Below are 18,574 nucleotides of genomic sequence, written 5' to 3'. Positions count from 1 at the left end.
GGGATATCTACTGCTGCTTACCTGTGACTAGCCTCTCAGAATTTGTGAGGCTGAAAAATGTGGTCAAAGAGTTCACCATGATACCAAGTTCTCTGATCAGTTAACCCACTGAACTACCTGCTGAAAATAGGTGTTTTATTTTCCTGCTTCTTTTTCCATTCCTTTTTTTAAAACTTCTGATCCTACTTGAATCAGGCTTCCATTTGGATCAATAAATTGGAATTATTTATAGTAAAACCACTTTGCACTCTCATTTTTGCCCTGTCCTAAGCGATGATATGTTCAGAGTATATCCATCATCAAAGGTAGTGAAGAAAAGATCCCTTAATCCAAAGATTTTTGCCCCACTTTTTTGTCATGGATCCTTTGGGAATCTGGTGAAACCTTCGGGCTACTTCTAACAGAACTAGTTTTCAATTTATAAATATAGTTTTACAAAGAAAACTAAAAGTGAAAATAAAAATATAATTTTCCCCCATCCAAGTTCATGGACTTCCTAAAATTTTATTTATGTACCCCTTTGAGGTTTGTGGACTACAGTTTAAGAACCTCTACCTTAATCTGTAAGAGGAAGGATTGTGTTTTATCTACATTTTCTATCTCATTTCATCTTAGAGTTGTACAGGATCTCTCAGGTCATTTTATCTGATCCTTATATGAACAGGCATCCCCCTAAAGCATCCCAACAAGTAGTCATCCAACATCCTTTAGAAGGTCTCCCATGAAGGTGACCTTATTAATTCTAGAGGCACTTTTGGATGGCTTTATTCATGGAGAAATTTTCCCTCTATGTGGAGCCAAAATCTGCCTCCCCATATTTCTACTCCTTGCACCTTGTTCTGGCATCTAGGTCCAGATAAGATTAATCTAATCCTACTTTGGTATGACCAACTTAAAGTATTTGACAATTGTAATGATGCTTACTCAAACCTCTTCTCTCCAGGCTAAACATTGCTATTTCCTCCGAGCAACGCTCCGACAGCAGTTTCCCATTCTTTCACCCTCCTTGTTGCAAGAAATTGCAGCTAAATATTGGTCTTGAAGTCAGGCAGGTCTGAGTTTGAATCCTGCCTCAGAAGATTACTAGCTATGCGATCCTGGGAAAGTCATTTTATCTCTTAGTTTTCCCATATGGAAAATGTGGATAATAATAGCACCTGCCCATAGGGTTATTGTGAGGATCTTATGTTGTAATACGTGTAAAGAACTTTACAAACCTTAAAGCAGTATGTAATTACTAGTTATTATTACTGATGCAACTAGTTGTCATAGTGAATAGAATGCTGGGCTTGGAGTTAGAAAGATCTAAGTTCAAATTTGGCTTCAGGCATTTACTAGCTTTGTGACCTTGGGAAAGTCACTTAACCTTTATCTGCCTCAATTTTCTCAACTGTAAAACTGCAACTTTCTCCCAGAGCTGTTGTGAGGATATAGCACTTAGCAAAGTATCTGGCATATAGTAGACACTGGTGGTTCACTTTCCTTCCTTCTTCTCTGGATATGCTTCAATCCATCATTGTTCTTTCTAAAAAGTAGTGTCCCCAGCACTGGCTCTTGCTTCTACAGTTAATAGAGAATCAGATGTGGAATCTGGAGGATCTGAGTTCAAATCCAGCTTTAGACACTAAGTAGCTTGTGAGACCCTGGACAAGTCATTTTGCTTCTTCAACCTTCTACCTTCTGTACATGCATTTTATAATATAATTTGTTTTGTGAGTTTCCTGTTATCTACACAGATGTTAGTTTCTTTAGATAGCTCTAATTTTTCTTCCTTATGGGGATTACTTGTATTTATCTTATCAGAATTTCATTTTTGAGAGAATCGCCTCTTTCTTAGGCTGACTTCTGTTGCTAAATTTTTTCATGGGCCTAAGGGGAAAATCCTTAATAAACAAAGGATAAAGGGTTAAATGATAAAAAAAGATAATTCGATGAATGTGACTAGGACAAGAAGAGAGAATTAAGGAAGAAAATCTTTGCAGTGTGGTATAATGGTTATGGGCCTGGATTCATAGCTAGGAAGATCTGGGTTTGAATCATGCCTCATTAACCTATCTGTGTCTCAATTTCCTCTTCTATAATATGAGGGGGATGTACTCAGTGACTTCTAAACTCTAAATCTAGGATCCTATAACAATCTTATGATGTTGAATAAGGGTTTGATAGCCATGTTATCTACATATTTTCTACCTGAAAGTTTGGTTAAGAAAAAGACAAACAGGCTAAATGCATACAGTTATTCCCTTAAAGCTAGTGTTACATGATAATCATGGAGCCAGGAAAACTTCTGACTAATACAAGAATGACCAGGCTTAAATCTGTTTTAGGACCTTTCAAGGTTGTGTGTGTCCTTCAGTTTTATGATCTCCCTGAGTGATTAACTATACCATGAGCAACCAATTTCTTAATTGCATAGGTTGTAAATCAAGTAAGATAACAGAGTTGACAAAGTTTCATTTGAAATTATGATCCAAGATACCTGTGTTTTCTTTACCCTTAACATGCCATAACATAGTATATGTCCACAAACTATTAAGATATAAGATTATTCAAGATAGTGTCTTGGGTTAAGGGTCTCATAAAATATGTGAAGTCAGCTCCATCTGGCCTTGTTGACATAGGAAGAGGTATTCTCTGAGTTTACTTCAGAGAACAAAGAGTCTGTTAAGTCCAGGCTCTTCTTCAAGCTCTGGCCCTTATTAAAGTCCAAAATTTATATTAAGTGATTTTCAATATCTAAATCTACATCTGTCTATATTGTCTATATCAATATATATCAATATCTTAAAAAATATATATATATATATACATATATATATATATATATATATATATATATATATCTTGCATATCCATCCATCCATCCATGCATTCATCTATCTATCTTTACATACACATACACAAACATTTCTTACCTGGTTATAATACTTTGAGACTTCTCTGATTTTTCAACCATGCCCTTGAATTGTGTATCACCTCTCCCCTTCTTCTTTTCACCAGTGTATTGTCTTCCCCAGTTTGACTTGTGGACTCCTTGAGGGTATGGACTATCTTTTTTTTTTTTTTTTGTATTTGCTTTCTTGGTGCTTAATGCTTATTGATTTATTGACTTACTGACAGAGAGAGAGCAGCTAACACAAATATAGTAAACAAAGAGCCATTTCCTAGTGGCAAAAGAATGATCAAAGGATATTACAGTGTTCAACAGAAGAATGAAATCTATTAACAATCATGTGAAAGATTGCTCTAAAATACTGATGAGAGAAATGAAAATCATTTCAACTCTGATATTTCATCTCACACTGAGGAAATTGTCAGTGATCAGGAGGGAGGAAGAATCAATGTTGATGGACCTATGGAAAGACAGGTTGCACTGCTAAAGGAAGTGTGAACTGGTCCAAGTATTATGGGAAGTGATTTCAAATGGCCATACCATTGGACCCAGAGATTCCCCCAAGAAGGTCAAAGAGAGAAAAAGCAGTCCCATATGTACTAAAATATCCATAGAATCAATTTTTGTGGGAGCAAAGAACTGGAAACAAAGTAGATGCCTATTAATTGAGGTAATGGAAAAACAAATTGTGTTATAAAAATGTAATGGAATATTATTGCATTGTAAGAAACAACAAATATGAGCACTAAGACCATCATGAGTAGGCTGGTATGATCTGATGCACGCTGAAGTTAACAGAAACAAGGAAACAATGCCCATGATGGCTACAACAACACAGACAGAAAGAACAGCAAAGGTCAAACTAAACATGCACAGTTATAATTACTGAACTTGATCTCCAGAAAGATGAAAAAATGTATTTCTGTCCTTTTTTTGCTGAAATGGGAGACTATGGATGTAGAGTATTTCAGACATTGCCAGAATTGGTTGAATTGTTAGTTTTACTAAATTGCAAACTGTAAAGCCTATATAGATGCAAATTGTGGTTGTTTTCATGTTATCTTCCTGATTAGATTGAGTTCCTTGAACAGGGACTGTTTTGTCTTTTTTTTTTGTATGCCTGCTTTTAGCACAGTGCCTGGCACATAGTAAGTACTTAATAAATAATTCCTTCCTCCCTTCCTTCCTTCCTTCCTTGCTTGCTTCCTTCCTTCCTTTTTTCTTTTCTTCCTTCTTTCCTTCCTTCTTTTCTTCTTCCCTCTCCCTCCTTCCCTCCCTCTCTCCCTTCTTTCCTTCCATCTTTCCCTGTCACCACTCAAGGGAAGGAATATTTTCACAAATGAAAGTGATATAAGAACAAAAGATATTAGCAGTTTAAAAATAATTTTAAGCCATGGGAGCTTTCCTGTCTTCAATCTGACCCCTTTGAACTTCATTCTCTCAAAGTTTTGCTTGTGCACCAAACTATATTTAACTATAAACCTTCCTTATCCAGTATTAACTTCCACATGGAGTTGTGCTTTCCTCCCAAGATTCCCATCATCTCCCCCTGCATTTAATTAAGGCCTGTGCACACAGATATATTGGGCTGGTAGCTCTCATGTTGATACAGTCTATTCCCTTCCAGCTCTTACACGCTCTGAATCTAAGGTTCTGTTAACACCACCTTGACAAGGCATAGAGGTTAGATACACTCTACAAAAGGGTTTTAGGAACCACAGGATCATCAAGGCAGAAAATAATTATTTATATAACATTTCAATAATGCTCTAAGGTGTATCAAGCACTTAGATATCTCATTTGTTCCTCACAAATAACTGGGTAAGGTAGGTACAAAAACTTTTATTACTTTGTTTTTTGGGTTTCTTTGTCCAGACCTGTGATTTGATCTGTGAAGAGAAATTCCAGCGTGAAAACTTTCTTACCCATCTGCCCCCTCCTTTGTAACTTAGTCTTAGAAAGGTACCTGGGCCACTAAGTTGTGATTTGCCTCAGGATCAGGCTGGACTTAATTCCTCTTACTTCTGTCTCCACAGATGGTTCTTTATATACTATACTATTCTGCCTCATCATGGGCTTTATTATTCCCGTTTTACAGATAAGGAAACAGAGGCTCAAAGACATTAACTATTTTGCCATTCCCATTGCTGGTATCAGAGGCAGGACTCAGCAGCTCCCAGCTCAGCAGTCTTTTTACTGGCTCACACTGCCCTATCTTATTTTTGGCAAACTGACTCAGGGAAAAGAATCTAAAGTATAGAAACAGTAAGGTCTGGCAGGAGAGCAACAGAACATTTTACGTCCTTACAAGAAAGACATTGAAAAAATGTTATCTGCTACGGTACTTATTACTGTAATTTTAGTAAATAATGACCACATTTTCCTGGCACATTTAAGGTATACATGAAAGATATTGTCCTTCAAGAAAGGACAAATTCACTTAACAAGGTTTATTAGGTTCTTCCTTGATTTGCCTTTTATCTTCTAGAGAACTGGTTTTAAAGTCAGGAAGACCTAAGTTCAAATTCAGCCTCAGACACAAGCTGTGTGACTGTAAGCAAGTCACTTAATCTCTGTTTGCCTCAGTTTCCTCAGATATAAAAAAGGGATATTGATAGCACCTACTTCCCAGGGTTGTTGTGAAGATCAGATGAGATAATATTGTTAAGTGCTTAGCATAGTGCCCGGTGCTTTGTTGTTATTTAGTTGTGTCTGACTTTTCTTTACCCTGTGAATCAGAGCATGGGGTTTTCTTGTCAAAGACACTGGAGTACCTTGCCATTTTATTCTTCAATGTATTAAGACAAACAGAGCTAAAGTGACTTGCCTAGGGTCACATAGCTAGTAAGTGTCTGAGCTGAATTTGAACTCAGGTTTTCCTGACTCTAGGTTCAATGCTCTATCCACTGAGCAATCCAGTTGCCCTCAGTAGATGCTTAATAAAGCATCTTTCTCCTAAGTGAAATAAAATTTTGGCTTGCAAAACATTTCCCCTCTTTTTGATGCTTTCTCCATTACTACAAGTCTAGGTGATCAATCCAAGAAATAACTACCACATTATGAGAAATAACTGGAGACTAGGGCAGATTTTTATGCAGAGCACTTTTATGAACCCGATAGTACAACATAAATGTGAGCTGTTACTATCAGAAAGAATAAATAGTGCCTTGAACATAGTTAGCGGTCAGTGCTGAACTGAATATGATGAGACCTCACGTTTACCAGAGGCTTTAAGATTTCCTCACAACAACCCTGTGAGGCAGGTAGGGTAACCACCGTTACTCCTCTGATTCTGAGGAGGAAAGAGTCCAATATTGGGGAGGGTCTTACCCACATAGCAAAGTCAATGTGAGTTATAGTTTGAATTTGGTACTCCAAGGCCACAGCACTAGAATACCCCCTGAAATATGAAAAGGTACCCTGTTCTTGTTTGAAAGCATTTTAATTTCTTCATGCCAAAATGGCAGATGAGTTTTCTTGAGGCAGCTAGTTACACAGTGAACAGAACCCTTGGGCTGGAGTTAAGAAGACCTGAATTCAAGTGTGTCCTCCAACTCATGCTGGTTGTGTTACCCTGGGCAATTCACTGCACCTCTGTCTGCCTCAGTTTCAACTGTAGATTGAGGATAATAGCATCTGTCTCTCAGGATTGTTTTGAGGATCAAATGGGATAGTCTTTGTAAAGCACTTGGCACATTGTAGGTGCTTAATAAATGCTTATTTCCTTCCTTCCAGAGAACTAGAGTTCAGATTTTCTTAGCTTGTCTGTCTTCAATTTGAATGATCATTATACATACTGAATAGATCATTACCCTCTCAAAAGTCGAAATTATCTTTCACCACCATACTGAATGCCTCCCATTTATGTAAAGTTTTGAAAGCTCCAGTCCTCTGAAGTGATGGACCCCATCCACAATTGCTCATGTTAATTTCAGTTGCTTTTTTTTCTTTCATGAATCAATTGGCCTTGACTACAAATCAGACAAAGAAAGACCTTGTCAAGAAAGACACTTTTGTAAGTGGCTTCCCTCAAAACAGTGACAATAGTTACCCGCAGATTCTGTCACATTTTGTCTTTTGCAGAACTCAGCAAGCAAGCAGCCTTGTGGGATGCTTTGTCTTCTGTTTTCTCCTACCCTCCCTCCCCCATCTGGGCTTCCTACCTTGACTGTCTTCTAAGCTGAGCCAGACTCATTTTGGAACACTCTTTATCTTTACAATCAAATCAGAGATCATACCATATGGGGCTGTTCAGTCTTTTAGAACGATCAATTCTAAATGATTTTCTGTCATTGCAATTCAGGCTACAAATCAAATCTAACCTTTGTAATGAAAACAACTATGTGGAGGGGTAGAATACTTATATCTCTCCAAGGAGCCCCCATAGACCCATTTTCTTTTTAAAATCTCAACAATGCCTTATGGCTCATCTTTATTTAAAGTCAGTTTTGCGAAGTAAAGGAGTAATAACTTATCTTGAACACACACCCTTTTTATGTTTAAAAATTTTCTTTTAAATCATATTTTTAGGGTTCCTCATTTAGGTTTTCTGCTAAAGGAAGCTTTTTATTTTCTTTTTTAAAGCAATTTTACCCTCAAAGGATTCTTGATGGGGTAAAGTTTCCTAGCAAGCCAACAGATGTTGATCAGCCTGTTTGGTCTGGCCATAAAATAATTCTGCTTTCACACCTCCAGATGGCAGCCAAGGCCAAGAGAATAGTGGGGTGAACTTAGCACCCTGTCCCCTCCCCCTCTGGTTTGGGAGAACAGGTTGGGTTGGAAGGAAGGGAAAATAATGATTAAAAAAAAAGTGCAATCACAAGAAGGGAGGTTATTATAGGGCCCCATTCACAGTGGCTTCAGTTAAAGATCTGTCAGCATTCCATTAGGATTTCTGTCTTTTTTCCTCTTCTTTTTTCCTTTTTAGAGGACTTTATCACTCAGCTGGGAAAATGTACTTTCGGTGAAAACTGACATATTAGGGTCTCCACCTTGAAGTCAATTTGTTTCTCTTTTATTTGGTTTCAATAGGTTGGGGCTATTAGAAAGTACAGTACAAAGAAGCAAATATAGGTTTTTGTAGCTAGAGACACTTCAAAATTGTCTTGACCTGATAAAATGGGTTATGTATGACCCAATGGAACATTGCAGCCTCCTTGTTGCCTGGATCAGGATTGCTTTTTTTTTTTTTTGAGTCCTGAATAATATCTAAGATGTCTTTCCTGATACTCTCTCTGTTCTTCCACTTGTTAGTCCTGTCTCTATACCCAAATTAGTTTTTTTAATTTACTTGCATATTTTATATTTACTTAACTGCAGAAGGAGTGCTAAACAGCATTGTAGAGAAAATTTCTTCATCCATAGAGTACTCTACGCCAATGAAGTAACAGGGTCAGTTCCTATCTGTGAACATTTCTGACATATCTATGAACCTGTTGTTCTCTTTAAGAAAATGGGAGGTTCTTGAGTCAGTGTGGTACCATGAAAAAGCATTGGCTCTGGACTAGTCAATCCACAAACATTTATTGAATGCTGCTTATGTGTCAGAGGCTCTGGATTTAAATCCCTTTTCTAATATTTACTACTGTGTGATGTTGGCAAGTTATTAGCCTTGCTGAACCTTAGTTTCCTCAGCTGTAAAATAAGGGAATGGGACCAGATGACCTCTCAGGTCCATTTCAACTCTGGATTTTACAATTGTTTCTTCTTGTTTTCTTTTTCTCTTTTGTTGAATAGATGCATTGTTGTGGTTCAGTCATTTCAGTTATGTCTGACTCTTTATGACCCCATCTGGGGTTTTTTTGGCAAAGATACTGGAGTGGTTTACCATTTCCTTCTCCAGCTCATTTTACAGATGATGAAACTGAGTCAAACAGGGTGAAGTGACTTGCCCAGGGTCACACAGCCAGTAAGTGTCTGAGACTGGGTTTGAACTGAGGTCTTCCTGACTCTAGGCCTGGCATTCTATTTGCTGTGGCCACCTATATTGAACATCAGTTTCACATAAGTTAACCCACATTTAATAAAAAATACTGCTTTTTTAAATATGGGTTAACTCATATGAAATTAATGTTCAATATAGAGTAAATAATTTAGACAATTTCAGGTTTGATTTCTTCCTTCTGTGGCTTTAATTTCCTTATCTGTCAACAAGAGGATGTTCATTGGCCCTTCGGAGTTTAAATTCTGCACTTCTGTGGTTCCATTTTGAATAATTGTGAAAATTTTGCTTGCAAAGTCTTTTAACAATTTGAATGTTTTTGATGAAACAGACTTCACTGAGTAAATGATTATTATGAAGAAAGACCCTATCAGCTTAGTAATGTATTTCAAAAGAGCCCAAATGATGTGTTCATGATTCACCTGCTTTTGGGTGAAATTGAATGTTTTGATCCTTACTGTTTTAAACAGTCTAGCCCTAAATAATGGATTAAAAATAAATTAATATAAAATGAAAAAGATTAAGGATAGAAAAAGTCTTTTAGTCCATTCTCTTTCTTTTGTAGGTGAAGAAATTATTGCGAAGACTTGCCCAAGATCACATGGTAATCATGGCAGAGGACACATACCTCCATATTGCCAGTCTAGTATTTACTCCACTGGTCAAAACTGCCTTTTAACAAGTTAGATTTGATTTATAAAGGCATCTACTGCTCTTTCCTACTAGATGATCAGATGGATCTGTTTAGTGACCAATTGGCAACTATTTAATAAACTGGGTGCACCTCATCCTTGTTAGTCCTATAAGTTTTAATAAGACAGAAGCTGATAGAAAGGAGGGATCCAATTAAAAAAAGTGTTGGGTGCTTTATTCAGGAGAGAGGTGTAAAAAAATAGGTGTTTTGGAAAGGTGGAAAGTGTGCTCATTCTAAAGCCATGAGACACCAGCTCATATCTTGACTTCTAGTCTCTAGGACAAGTCACTTAAAATTTTGTGCCTCAGTTCCTTCATGTCTAAGGGCACCTAGGTGATCCAGTATATAGAAGTCTGGTTGTGGACTCAGGAAAACTGATCATGCTGAATTCAAATTTGGCTGTAGATACTTATTAGCTGTGTGACCCTGGGCAAGTCCCTTAACCCAGTTTGCCTGTTTCCTCATCTGTAAAATGAACTGGAGAAGGAAATGGCAAATCATTTCAGTATCTTTGCCAAGAAAATCCCAAATGGGGTCATGAAGAGTCATACTCAACTGAAAACTGCTGGACAACAAAACTCCTCATATCTAAAATGGGGAGGGAGTGGTTGGAGGGCATAACCTTTAAGATCTCTTCCAGCTCTGAATCTGTTATCCTAGGTATGTATTTTAACTGAGGGAAGCCCTTACCATAAATATACATTTTGGGCTGGACAATACCGTGCACATTTCAATGAACAGACTATAGAATATGTGGTTTTACTTTCCCTAAAAAAAGGTGATTTATACTATTAGTGAAGCAAGTCAACCGTCATTGTTGGATTTTAGTTTGAAATCAGGGAGAATCATTCCACAACAACTTTCAGATGCAGCCGATTGCTAAATTCCCTCGATTTCCTTGTACGTTTCTTAAAGGATCTCATTCCCAGAGCAGAATAATTCATTTAAATCATTTCAATCAAGCTGAATATAATATATCAGTTTTATAGAATATTATAGGGATTGACTTCATTCCATTTATGAGCTTCCCCCTCCTCCCCTCCTCCCTCAAACCCAGTTGCCATGTTCCTATGAATGTTTTTGTGTTGCCTCAGTAACTCTAAAGCATTTATCCATGTAATAGCATGGTCTTCTGCTCCACTGCTTATATAGTCCTCACGCTTCAGTGGTTATGTTTGATAGAATTCAGACAAAAAGCTGCTTAGTATATTTTATGTATTGAAATGAATATTTATAGCAAGCAAAGATAGCAAACATTTTTTAAGAAAAACGGATTGGGTTGAGACAAAGGGCTAATTAAGCTTTAACAAATGTAGAATACATGCACTGTATGGCTGAAAACCCCCTCCTTTTGCAACCCAAGGCAGTTGTTGCATTGTTTGAAATGTGAGTGATTGGGGTCTTCCAGGTTATATGTACAGACACATGGGCTTATTCTTGCACCTAAAGACATCTTAATAATAAATTAGATTATAAAGATCTTATCTCAGTGCAAGGAGGAGATATTTAGGTTTGCCTGATGCATTTAGGATAGGGAGAAGGGGACTATCAGTTGTGTTGTAAGATAAAACAAAGTATTTTCTATTTCTATGGATGGAAAGAAGGCTTAGATGACCCACATTATCTCTACTTTGAACTTAAAAAAGAGCAGAGAAAATTGACTTTAGTATAGGTTGAAAATAATGGATTATATCTACTTCTCTATTGTTGATTTTTTTTGATATCGACTCAAACTGATTCTTTGAACTAACAATCCCTAAATATCCCCATCTTAGTTGCTGATTATTTGTGATTTTTCAGTTGTGTCCATTGAGGGTTTTCTTGGCAGAGATACTGGAGTGATTTACCATTTCCTTCTCCAGCTCATCTTACAGATGAGGAAACTGAGGGCAACAGGGTTAGAGTGAATTGCCCAGGGTCACATAGCTAATAAGTGTCTGAGGCCATATTTGAATTTAGGAAGATGAGTCTTCCTCACTCCAGGCCCTGCACACTCTTCACTATGGCGCCACCTAGCTGTTGATCATAGATCTGTAAAATTTGGCATAATGGAAAGAGTACACGGTAGTAGTCAGGAATCTGCATTCTGATTCCTGGCTTCGCTACACACCAGCAGTGAGACCCGGGGAAACTGCTTCCCTCCTCTAGCCTTGTTTCCTCACCTGTTCAATGAGAGGCTTGAATGAGATGCTCTTGAAGATCCTTTCCAAGTCTAGAGTCCTATTATCCAAACTCTGGCTGTGAGGATGGGAAAAAGCATTAGATAATGAAACTTCTTTGCTACCCTGTGACAGAAGTCTCTCTTATTATCACATCTCCATTTTCCAGATGGGGAAACAGGGGCATTGGGAGGTTAAGTGGCTTCTCCAGGGTCACACACTGGATTGGTGGCAGAATTGTTAATAATACAGATAGACTCTCGGTCCTAGAGTCTTACCACACGATTGCATTCCATCTCTCAGTATCAAGAACAAAAGCTGAGAGCAAAGTATGTGAAAAATATCAGCTGCCTGCACAGAGTGGAGCCAAGGAATTTGAGTTGCCAAAGAATATGCTTAAGTAGTTAAAAAAATTGACATTTTGCCAAACCCCCCCAAATTAAAAATTTGAAAAACAAATGTATAAAAGGAAAGACCCCTTTCTGTCTATAACACTTGTGATTGTAAGCTCATGAAGAATTTACCACTTAGAGAAGGCATATAGAATAATTCTTTTGACTGGCTTATACTGAAGTCAAAGAGTTTGATAATTGCTATTCCTGTTGCTTTTCTTATGTGAAACATAGGCAAAGCTCATGAAAAGATTTTTTAGGTGTATTATGCTAAATAATAACATAAGAGTATAGAGACTGGACCTATTTCATGAGTGTAGGGAACTCCCATCTCAAGCTACTTCCTTCAACACTGCAGAGCAGTGCCTTCTGTGCAATTTTTAATATTACAGATTTACTTAGAGCAGTGGTGTCAAACTCCAATAGAAATGGATTTCTCCAGTTTGTATATTGACTTAGAAAATAACAGAGGATATATATTGCATATTTATTTGTTTTATTAATTTTCCCAATTACACATTAATGTGATTTCTTTCCCCTACACTCTTCCTGGAAGTAAATTTGACATCTCTAACTTAGAACACTGAGAAGTCAAGTGACCTCTCCACTAGGGCCACATAACCAGTAACTATCAGAGGCAGGATTCAAACCCAGGTTTTCCTGGCTTCACAGCTGGTCATCAGTCTTCTATGCCATTATGTCTCCTAGACAATAATACGAAATAAAAATAAATGCTCTTTTTGGTTTCATTATTCTGTACAACAATAATACTTCATAAAGATATCATTTGAAATCTAAATTGATTTTTCTAGTTATTCTAAAACTTTTGATTAACCTAATAAGATTCTTAATATTGTATTGAAATGTAAAAACAGCTGGGAATGTCCATAAATTAGTTCCTGGAAAGAATATTTGACCTTAGTTCTTTCAGTTAAATATGTGACTATGTCCAGAAAGATTGTTTATGTGGGGTATCAGAAAAGAGACAGGAATTTATTTTTGTGCTTGTCTCTTTAGGGCAATTTAAAAAATCTTTAATGTGATAGGTGATATGCTGGGTTAAGCAAATTGGAAAAGGGACCAAGAGATACACACTTTGAAAAGTATCAAATCTCACAATGGAACTCATGCTTCTGTTCTATTTTTTGAGATGAGATAAGGGTAAAATTTAAAATCCCTCAAACTCCACATGTGCCATGGTCAGTACGATAGCATGAACCTTGTACCCCATTTCTTTGATCAGAGAAGCCTTTTGACAAAACAAAACACATGCATTGTGGTGATGATGTGAAACTGACCAAAAAAGAAATCTATCCTTTTTAACATGGGATTGATATTACCATATTCCAGGAAAATAAAAATCCAGGCAAACTCAGTTACAAGAGCCACGCAAAGGGAAAAAATGTCAAAGGACTCTTAGTTTAAAATGCTAAATCTTGACAAAATTGGGAACTTATGAAAATAAGAGAAAATCAAAACAGTAAATGACTTGGAAAAAAGGTATAGAAATCCTTAGCAGAGCAGCTCTCACTTCCAGTCTCTGATAGGTCCAGGGGACTCTAGGTCCTAGGAGAGCTTTGTTCTCAATGCTTTCAGCCATTTCTAGACCTAATGAGAAACATAAGATAATGACCATCCAAATGATCAAGGTCTTGAAAAACAAAGGAGATGATGATGTCTTACTGCACACTTCCTCTTTGGAAATTCCTAATATCTTTTCCTCCCCAAATAGAATGCTAAGAAACAGTTGAGGAAATTGCTTTTGAAAGTACGTCTCTCAACAATTCACTATCAGTCTTTGGTTTTGAGTGACATTATGCCTGAGATGGTCATTAGTAATACCATTTTCTTTTATAAGAATATCTTTTGTTGATGGAATGCTTTCAATCTCCAGGTTCCATGTACATACAAAAGATGGCTTAATAAAATGTACATATGCTTTAGACATCTCTTTGTTTGTAAACAAAATGATTTCATTAGAATGTTTTATTATTTAAGCCAACAAAGTCAAGTGTTCAAATCATTTACTGTAAACTGCTTTGCATTTTTGAGACAGATATACTACAGACAGATATTCAGCAGCCCGTATCTAGAGAAGAAAGGAAATTTATGGGCATAAAACCCAACTCCTGTGTTTTATAAATGAGTATACCGAGGTCCACAGAGTTTAAGTAGCTTGCCCAAAGTTATACATCTGCTAAGTAGCTAATGTAAGATTAAAACCCAGGTCTTCTGATTCCAGATATATTTTCCATCTAATGGACCATTAGGCCTTAGAACTTCTTATAGAACCTAGAAATAACTCGACACACTGGTTTAATTGTGAATTGTAGGCGCATTATTCACAGTTAGTTTTGATATGTTTTATTTAGTTTTTTTGTGTTTCCCTGATACGGTCACATTTTCCATTCACATTATTCTCTATTTTGAAACAAAAATTACTTTGTATTAACTCCATATTTCATTCATTTTTGTGCAAGTGGTATGGGGGAGGGTAAACATTGCCTTTATGTGCTCTGGGAAGGGAGTAGGGCTGGAGAGAATTAAAACAGGAATAAAACATTTTACTGTTTTGTCTGCAGCATCTTGTTTTGTGAATTTCTGCTACAGTGCAACGTTAAATGTTAAAGTCACTGAGAGCAGGGCCCATGTTGTACATGTCACTATTTAATCTGTGACTAGTTCAGAATCTTGACAAATGATGAAGTAAATTAAATGTTGCCTGATGGAAACATAAGGGTTGGTAACTATAGAGCCATGGAAAGATGAAGAGAGGAAGGGAGAAAAGAAAAAGAAAAGGAGAAAGATAGAAGGCAAATAAGGGGAAGGAAGAACTTTAGTAAATAGCAAATAGGTTACTAAGAATATTAAGAAGTAAAAATATGAAGTTACCCAACCTAATTTAGAATGTCTGGTCACCTTTTTTATTCCAGTAACATTTCTCACTACTCTAATCATTAACATTGGACTGGGAATCAGTGGACCTGGGGCACTTATCCCAAACCTTTCATTTCTCTGAAACTTAACTTCCTCATTTACAAAATGGGATTGGACTAATTGATCTCTAAGGTACATTCCAATTTTATGATTGTATGACTTATGTATGTGATTTTTAAGAGAATTTTTTTAGTCATTACTGCATATTTGAAGGAAGGTCCTAGAAATCAAGGAAGAAAGACAGCTGAATTCTTTCAGGAATGGCAGGACTTAATCCTTTAAGAAAAAGGAAGGTATCGTTTTATGTTACAAGGAGACTTCTTGCATTAAACTCTAGAGTGGAGATGGTAGTAGGAGGCTTAAGTCTGAAATACAGAACTTATCAAAATGTAATGTGAAAACATAAAACTTTAATGTTATTTTGAGTACAGATTAATATTTACTAGTTAGGAAATTTGTGCTCTCTTCTTTTGCTCATTAAAAAAAGCCCATGCTAATTTGCCCTCTTGTGCACTTTTCCAATTCTAATGTCACTCTGTAAGGGAAGTGGCCAGTAGCTGCCACAGGCATGTGATTTGGAAATTTAGGGAGGCCTTCTAAACACTAAAGCTGTCTCTAAGCTAAACTAAGAGATTGTTACAATTGATAAAGGATAAACAGTCAGTCTGTGGCCATACAAAGGGAAGGGGAGAGAGAGGGAGGGGCATGTTCATGGATTCGATTCTCATTAAATCAGTTTTGTCTCTTGGTTTCAAAGGGAGTCTAACATGAGTGAATTGTGACTCTGCATCTTCTATCTCTTTTTCCCTTCTACCACCCACAGTGAATTAGTATAAGTTACAATCAAAAGAAAACTTATAAGTGAATATAAACACAGAGATCAATTTACCTTCCTCCTGATTATTAGCCAAAATAAAAATTGCAAAACCTTTTATATTGTTCAAGGTACTGTCATATCTGTTAAAACATCTGACCTTCAAGAAATTGTGGGGAAGTAGAGAGGGCAGGTGGTATGCTTTATATTCTGCAAAAGGAGATCTTGTAATTGAGAGGAACAGGTGAGACTAGAATCCAGGTCTCTAGACTTTCATGCTCATAATCTTTGTTCCATTATGCTAAATCAATTAAACTTTGGCTAGAATATTTTTACTAGTGTTTCCCCCCTACATTTCACAAACAGAGAGTGGAAGCATATAAGGAGTTTTAGATGACTAGGTTACCAACAAGAAGTAGGAAGAGAGATCTTTCTCCTGTCCTCATTCATTCATTATAGAACACTATTTCTCCAAAGTTGGTCCTTCTTATGGGTTACTACTCTGCAAGCTACACAATTAATTTTGGCTCATTACAACAGAACAATTGCAGTGTGGTACAGAAGAAACTATACTGGACAGGGAATCAGGAGAGAGATTTCCAAATTCTGCCTCTGACCCTAACTAGCTGTATTATGGCAGACAAGTAATTTTAACCTCCTTTCCTGCAGAATTTTCATTTGTAAAATGAAGATAATACTCACTGTTGACCTCATGAGGTTGTTATGTGGAGAGTGCTTTGCAAACTTGAAGGAATTATCTAAATGCAAGTTATCAGTATTTTCCAGTTTTCACCAAATTTCTTTCTCATGTCTTAGGAAAGTTTGGAAAACACAAATAACTTTTGTTTATGTAAGGGGTTTGTAAACTTTTTTTTTTTGTTATGCATCCTTTTGGCATTCTTGTGAACCTCTTCCAGAATAATGTTTTTAGATGCATGCAATATAATCAGTAGGATTATAAAATGGAAACTAATTACTGAAATATAGTTATCAAAATTATTTTTTTAATTCACAGAATTCAGGTTTAGAATCCCTGGTTTATGATATAGTTTATCCTAGTTTAAGATACATGATTCCATGCCACTTAATATATCTGATCCTTCCCCCTTCCCAAATATTTCCTTCCCTCAAACTTTCATTGCATCTGATTTTATTTGGTGTAATCTTATAATTAATTAACACATTAGCAAATGATTTGCTTCTTTTATGTTTGAAAGTAGTTTGGGGAGTAGATCATAGTGTAAGGGTTGAGGATTATTGAGTCAATCAGTTAAATCACTCAGCCCATCTTAATGCGTCAAGGTGCTATGCCCTGATACTTTAGCCAGGTAAGAACACTTCTTGTTTGAATGAATCAATAACAGGCTTTAGACTAAGTGTGAAAAAGTCCTTGATCAATTTATATTTCCTTGAAAGTCATTGAATGAACTGAAGTGATGTTGAAGAGGAAGTGTGTTTAGATTTGTAAAGGAAACTTGACCATGTTCTTTAAATTATTTGCAAAAGAGCAAACTATTTAAGAACCCAGAAATTTGAGCTTATGGTAGCATAGAGTGAATGGCTTTGAGTCAAGTCATGAGAAAAAAAATATTGGAAGAAGGGAGGAGAATTACCTTGGTCATGGACATGGTCAGTGTCTCCCAGTCTCCCTACCCCACCTTGTGCAGAAGAGGATTTCAAGGACTTAGGAGGGCTCAAGGGTTTGGACTTTTTCATCAGTATCCCGATAGCATCAAGGGGATAGCAATGAGTGAAGGCATTATCTGAATAAAGAATCAAGGATGGACTGGTTGTATGAAAGGAAGTCAGATTCACAACTCTTCAAGGAGCTCAGAAAAAAAAAATTACATCATACCTGAGGGTAACATTTTGAAAAGTCCACCAAAAAGACTTATCGGTACTGTGGGTTTCCCCTTTGTAAATATGTCCTCTTTAAGCTTTATTACATTTTTCCCTGGACTCTTCCATATGTGCTAGTGAGTATGTCATAGATTTTGGAGGCAAATCATTTACATCAACTATACCACCATAGCAAATAACCATTTCTTTAAAAAAAAAAAAAAGCAAAAATCTGCCTGGTGATGAATTATATCAATTGATAACCATTGAGAGGAAACACTGGTGGGGGCTCAGAAGATACCCCCTAAACCCTTAGTATAACTCTAGAATCTTGAAGGGAGGTGTGGGTAGCATCTGAGGTCCCAGTCTACCAGTGTGAGTAGGGGTTGGGAGAATAGTTCCTGAGCATATGCTACTGTAGAAGCATGAATTTAAAGCCCAAAGGAACTTTAGAAGCCATATAGTCCAGCCCCTTTATTTCACAGATGAGAAAACTGAGTTCTGGATGAGATAAATGACTTGCTTAATGTCACACAGATAATAAATAACAGAGTTAGGATCTGAATCCAGTTCCCCTGATATCCAATCTGCTGACCTATCTACTGCAATAGGCTTCTTCCCAATCTTTTTTTGATGTCACAATTAGACAAGATTCAGATTTCTCTATTGACTTAATGATCTGCATTTTAATTTTCTTTTTCAACATGCTTTTTTTACATAAACTCTAAAATCCACTGCTTCTCAATGAGCATATATTAAAAAAGAAGAAATGCCATGTGCTGCTTTATTCAGTTTTTGTAGTAACCTTTCCTCATAAGACACATTCATTATGATTGATGCTGGTTCACTTTTACAGTTACATAAGCTTTCCAAACTAAGAGTTCCTAAAAGACAGCTGACAAAAC

At 36.7% G+C, this 18,574-nt stretch overlaps 1 protein-coding gene across 6 annotated transcripts in view; it reads left to right on the top strand.

Annotated features, from left to right (window-relative positions):
* Window positions 1–18,574, top strand: part of RASEF (RAS and EF-hand domain containing) — an 825,381-nt gene that overhangs the window by 148,983 nt on the left and 657,824 nt on the right. Inside the window, exon 17 of one of the 6 annotated variants that reach the window (XM_072605244.1) lies at window positions 9,400–9,741. The exons of the other annotated variants lie outside the window; for them this stretch is intronic. Coding sequence (XP_072461345.1) covers window positions 9,400–9,403 — 4 coding nt within the window. The 3' untranslated portion in view covers window positions 9,404–9,741. Of the gene's footprint in view, window positions 1–9,399; window positions 9,742–18,574 lie in introns of those variants that run through there. 6 annotated transcript variants of the gene reach the window in all.

The sequence above is a fragment of the Notamacropus eugenii genome, chromosome 1, assembly GCF_028372415.1.
Source record: "Notamacropus eugenii isolate mMacEug1 chromosome 1, mMacEug1.pri_v2, whole genome shotgun sequence".
NCBI lineage: Eukaryota > Metazoa > Chordata > Mammalia > Diprotodontia > Macropodidae > Notamacropus > Notamacropus eugenii.
This window is presented reverse-complemented; position numbering and strand designations above follow the sequence as displayed.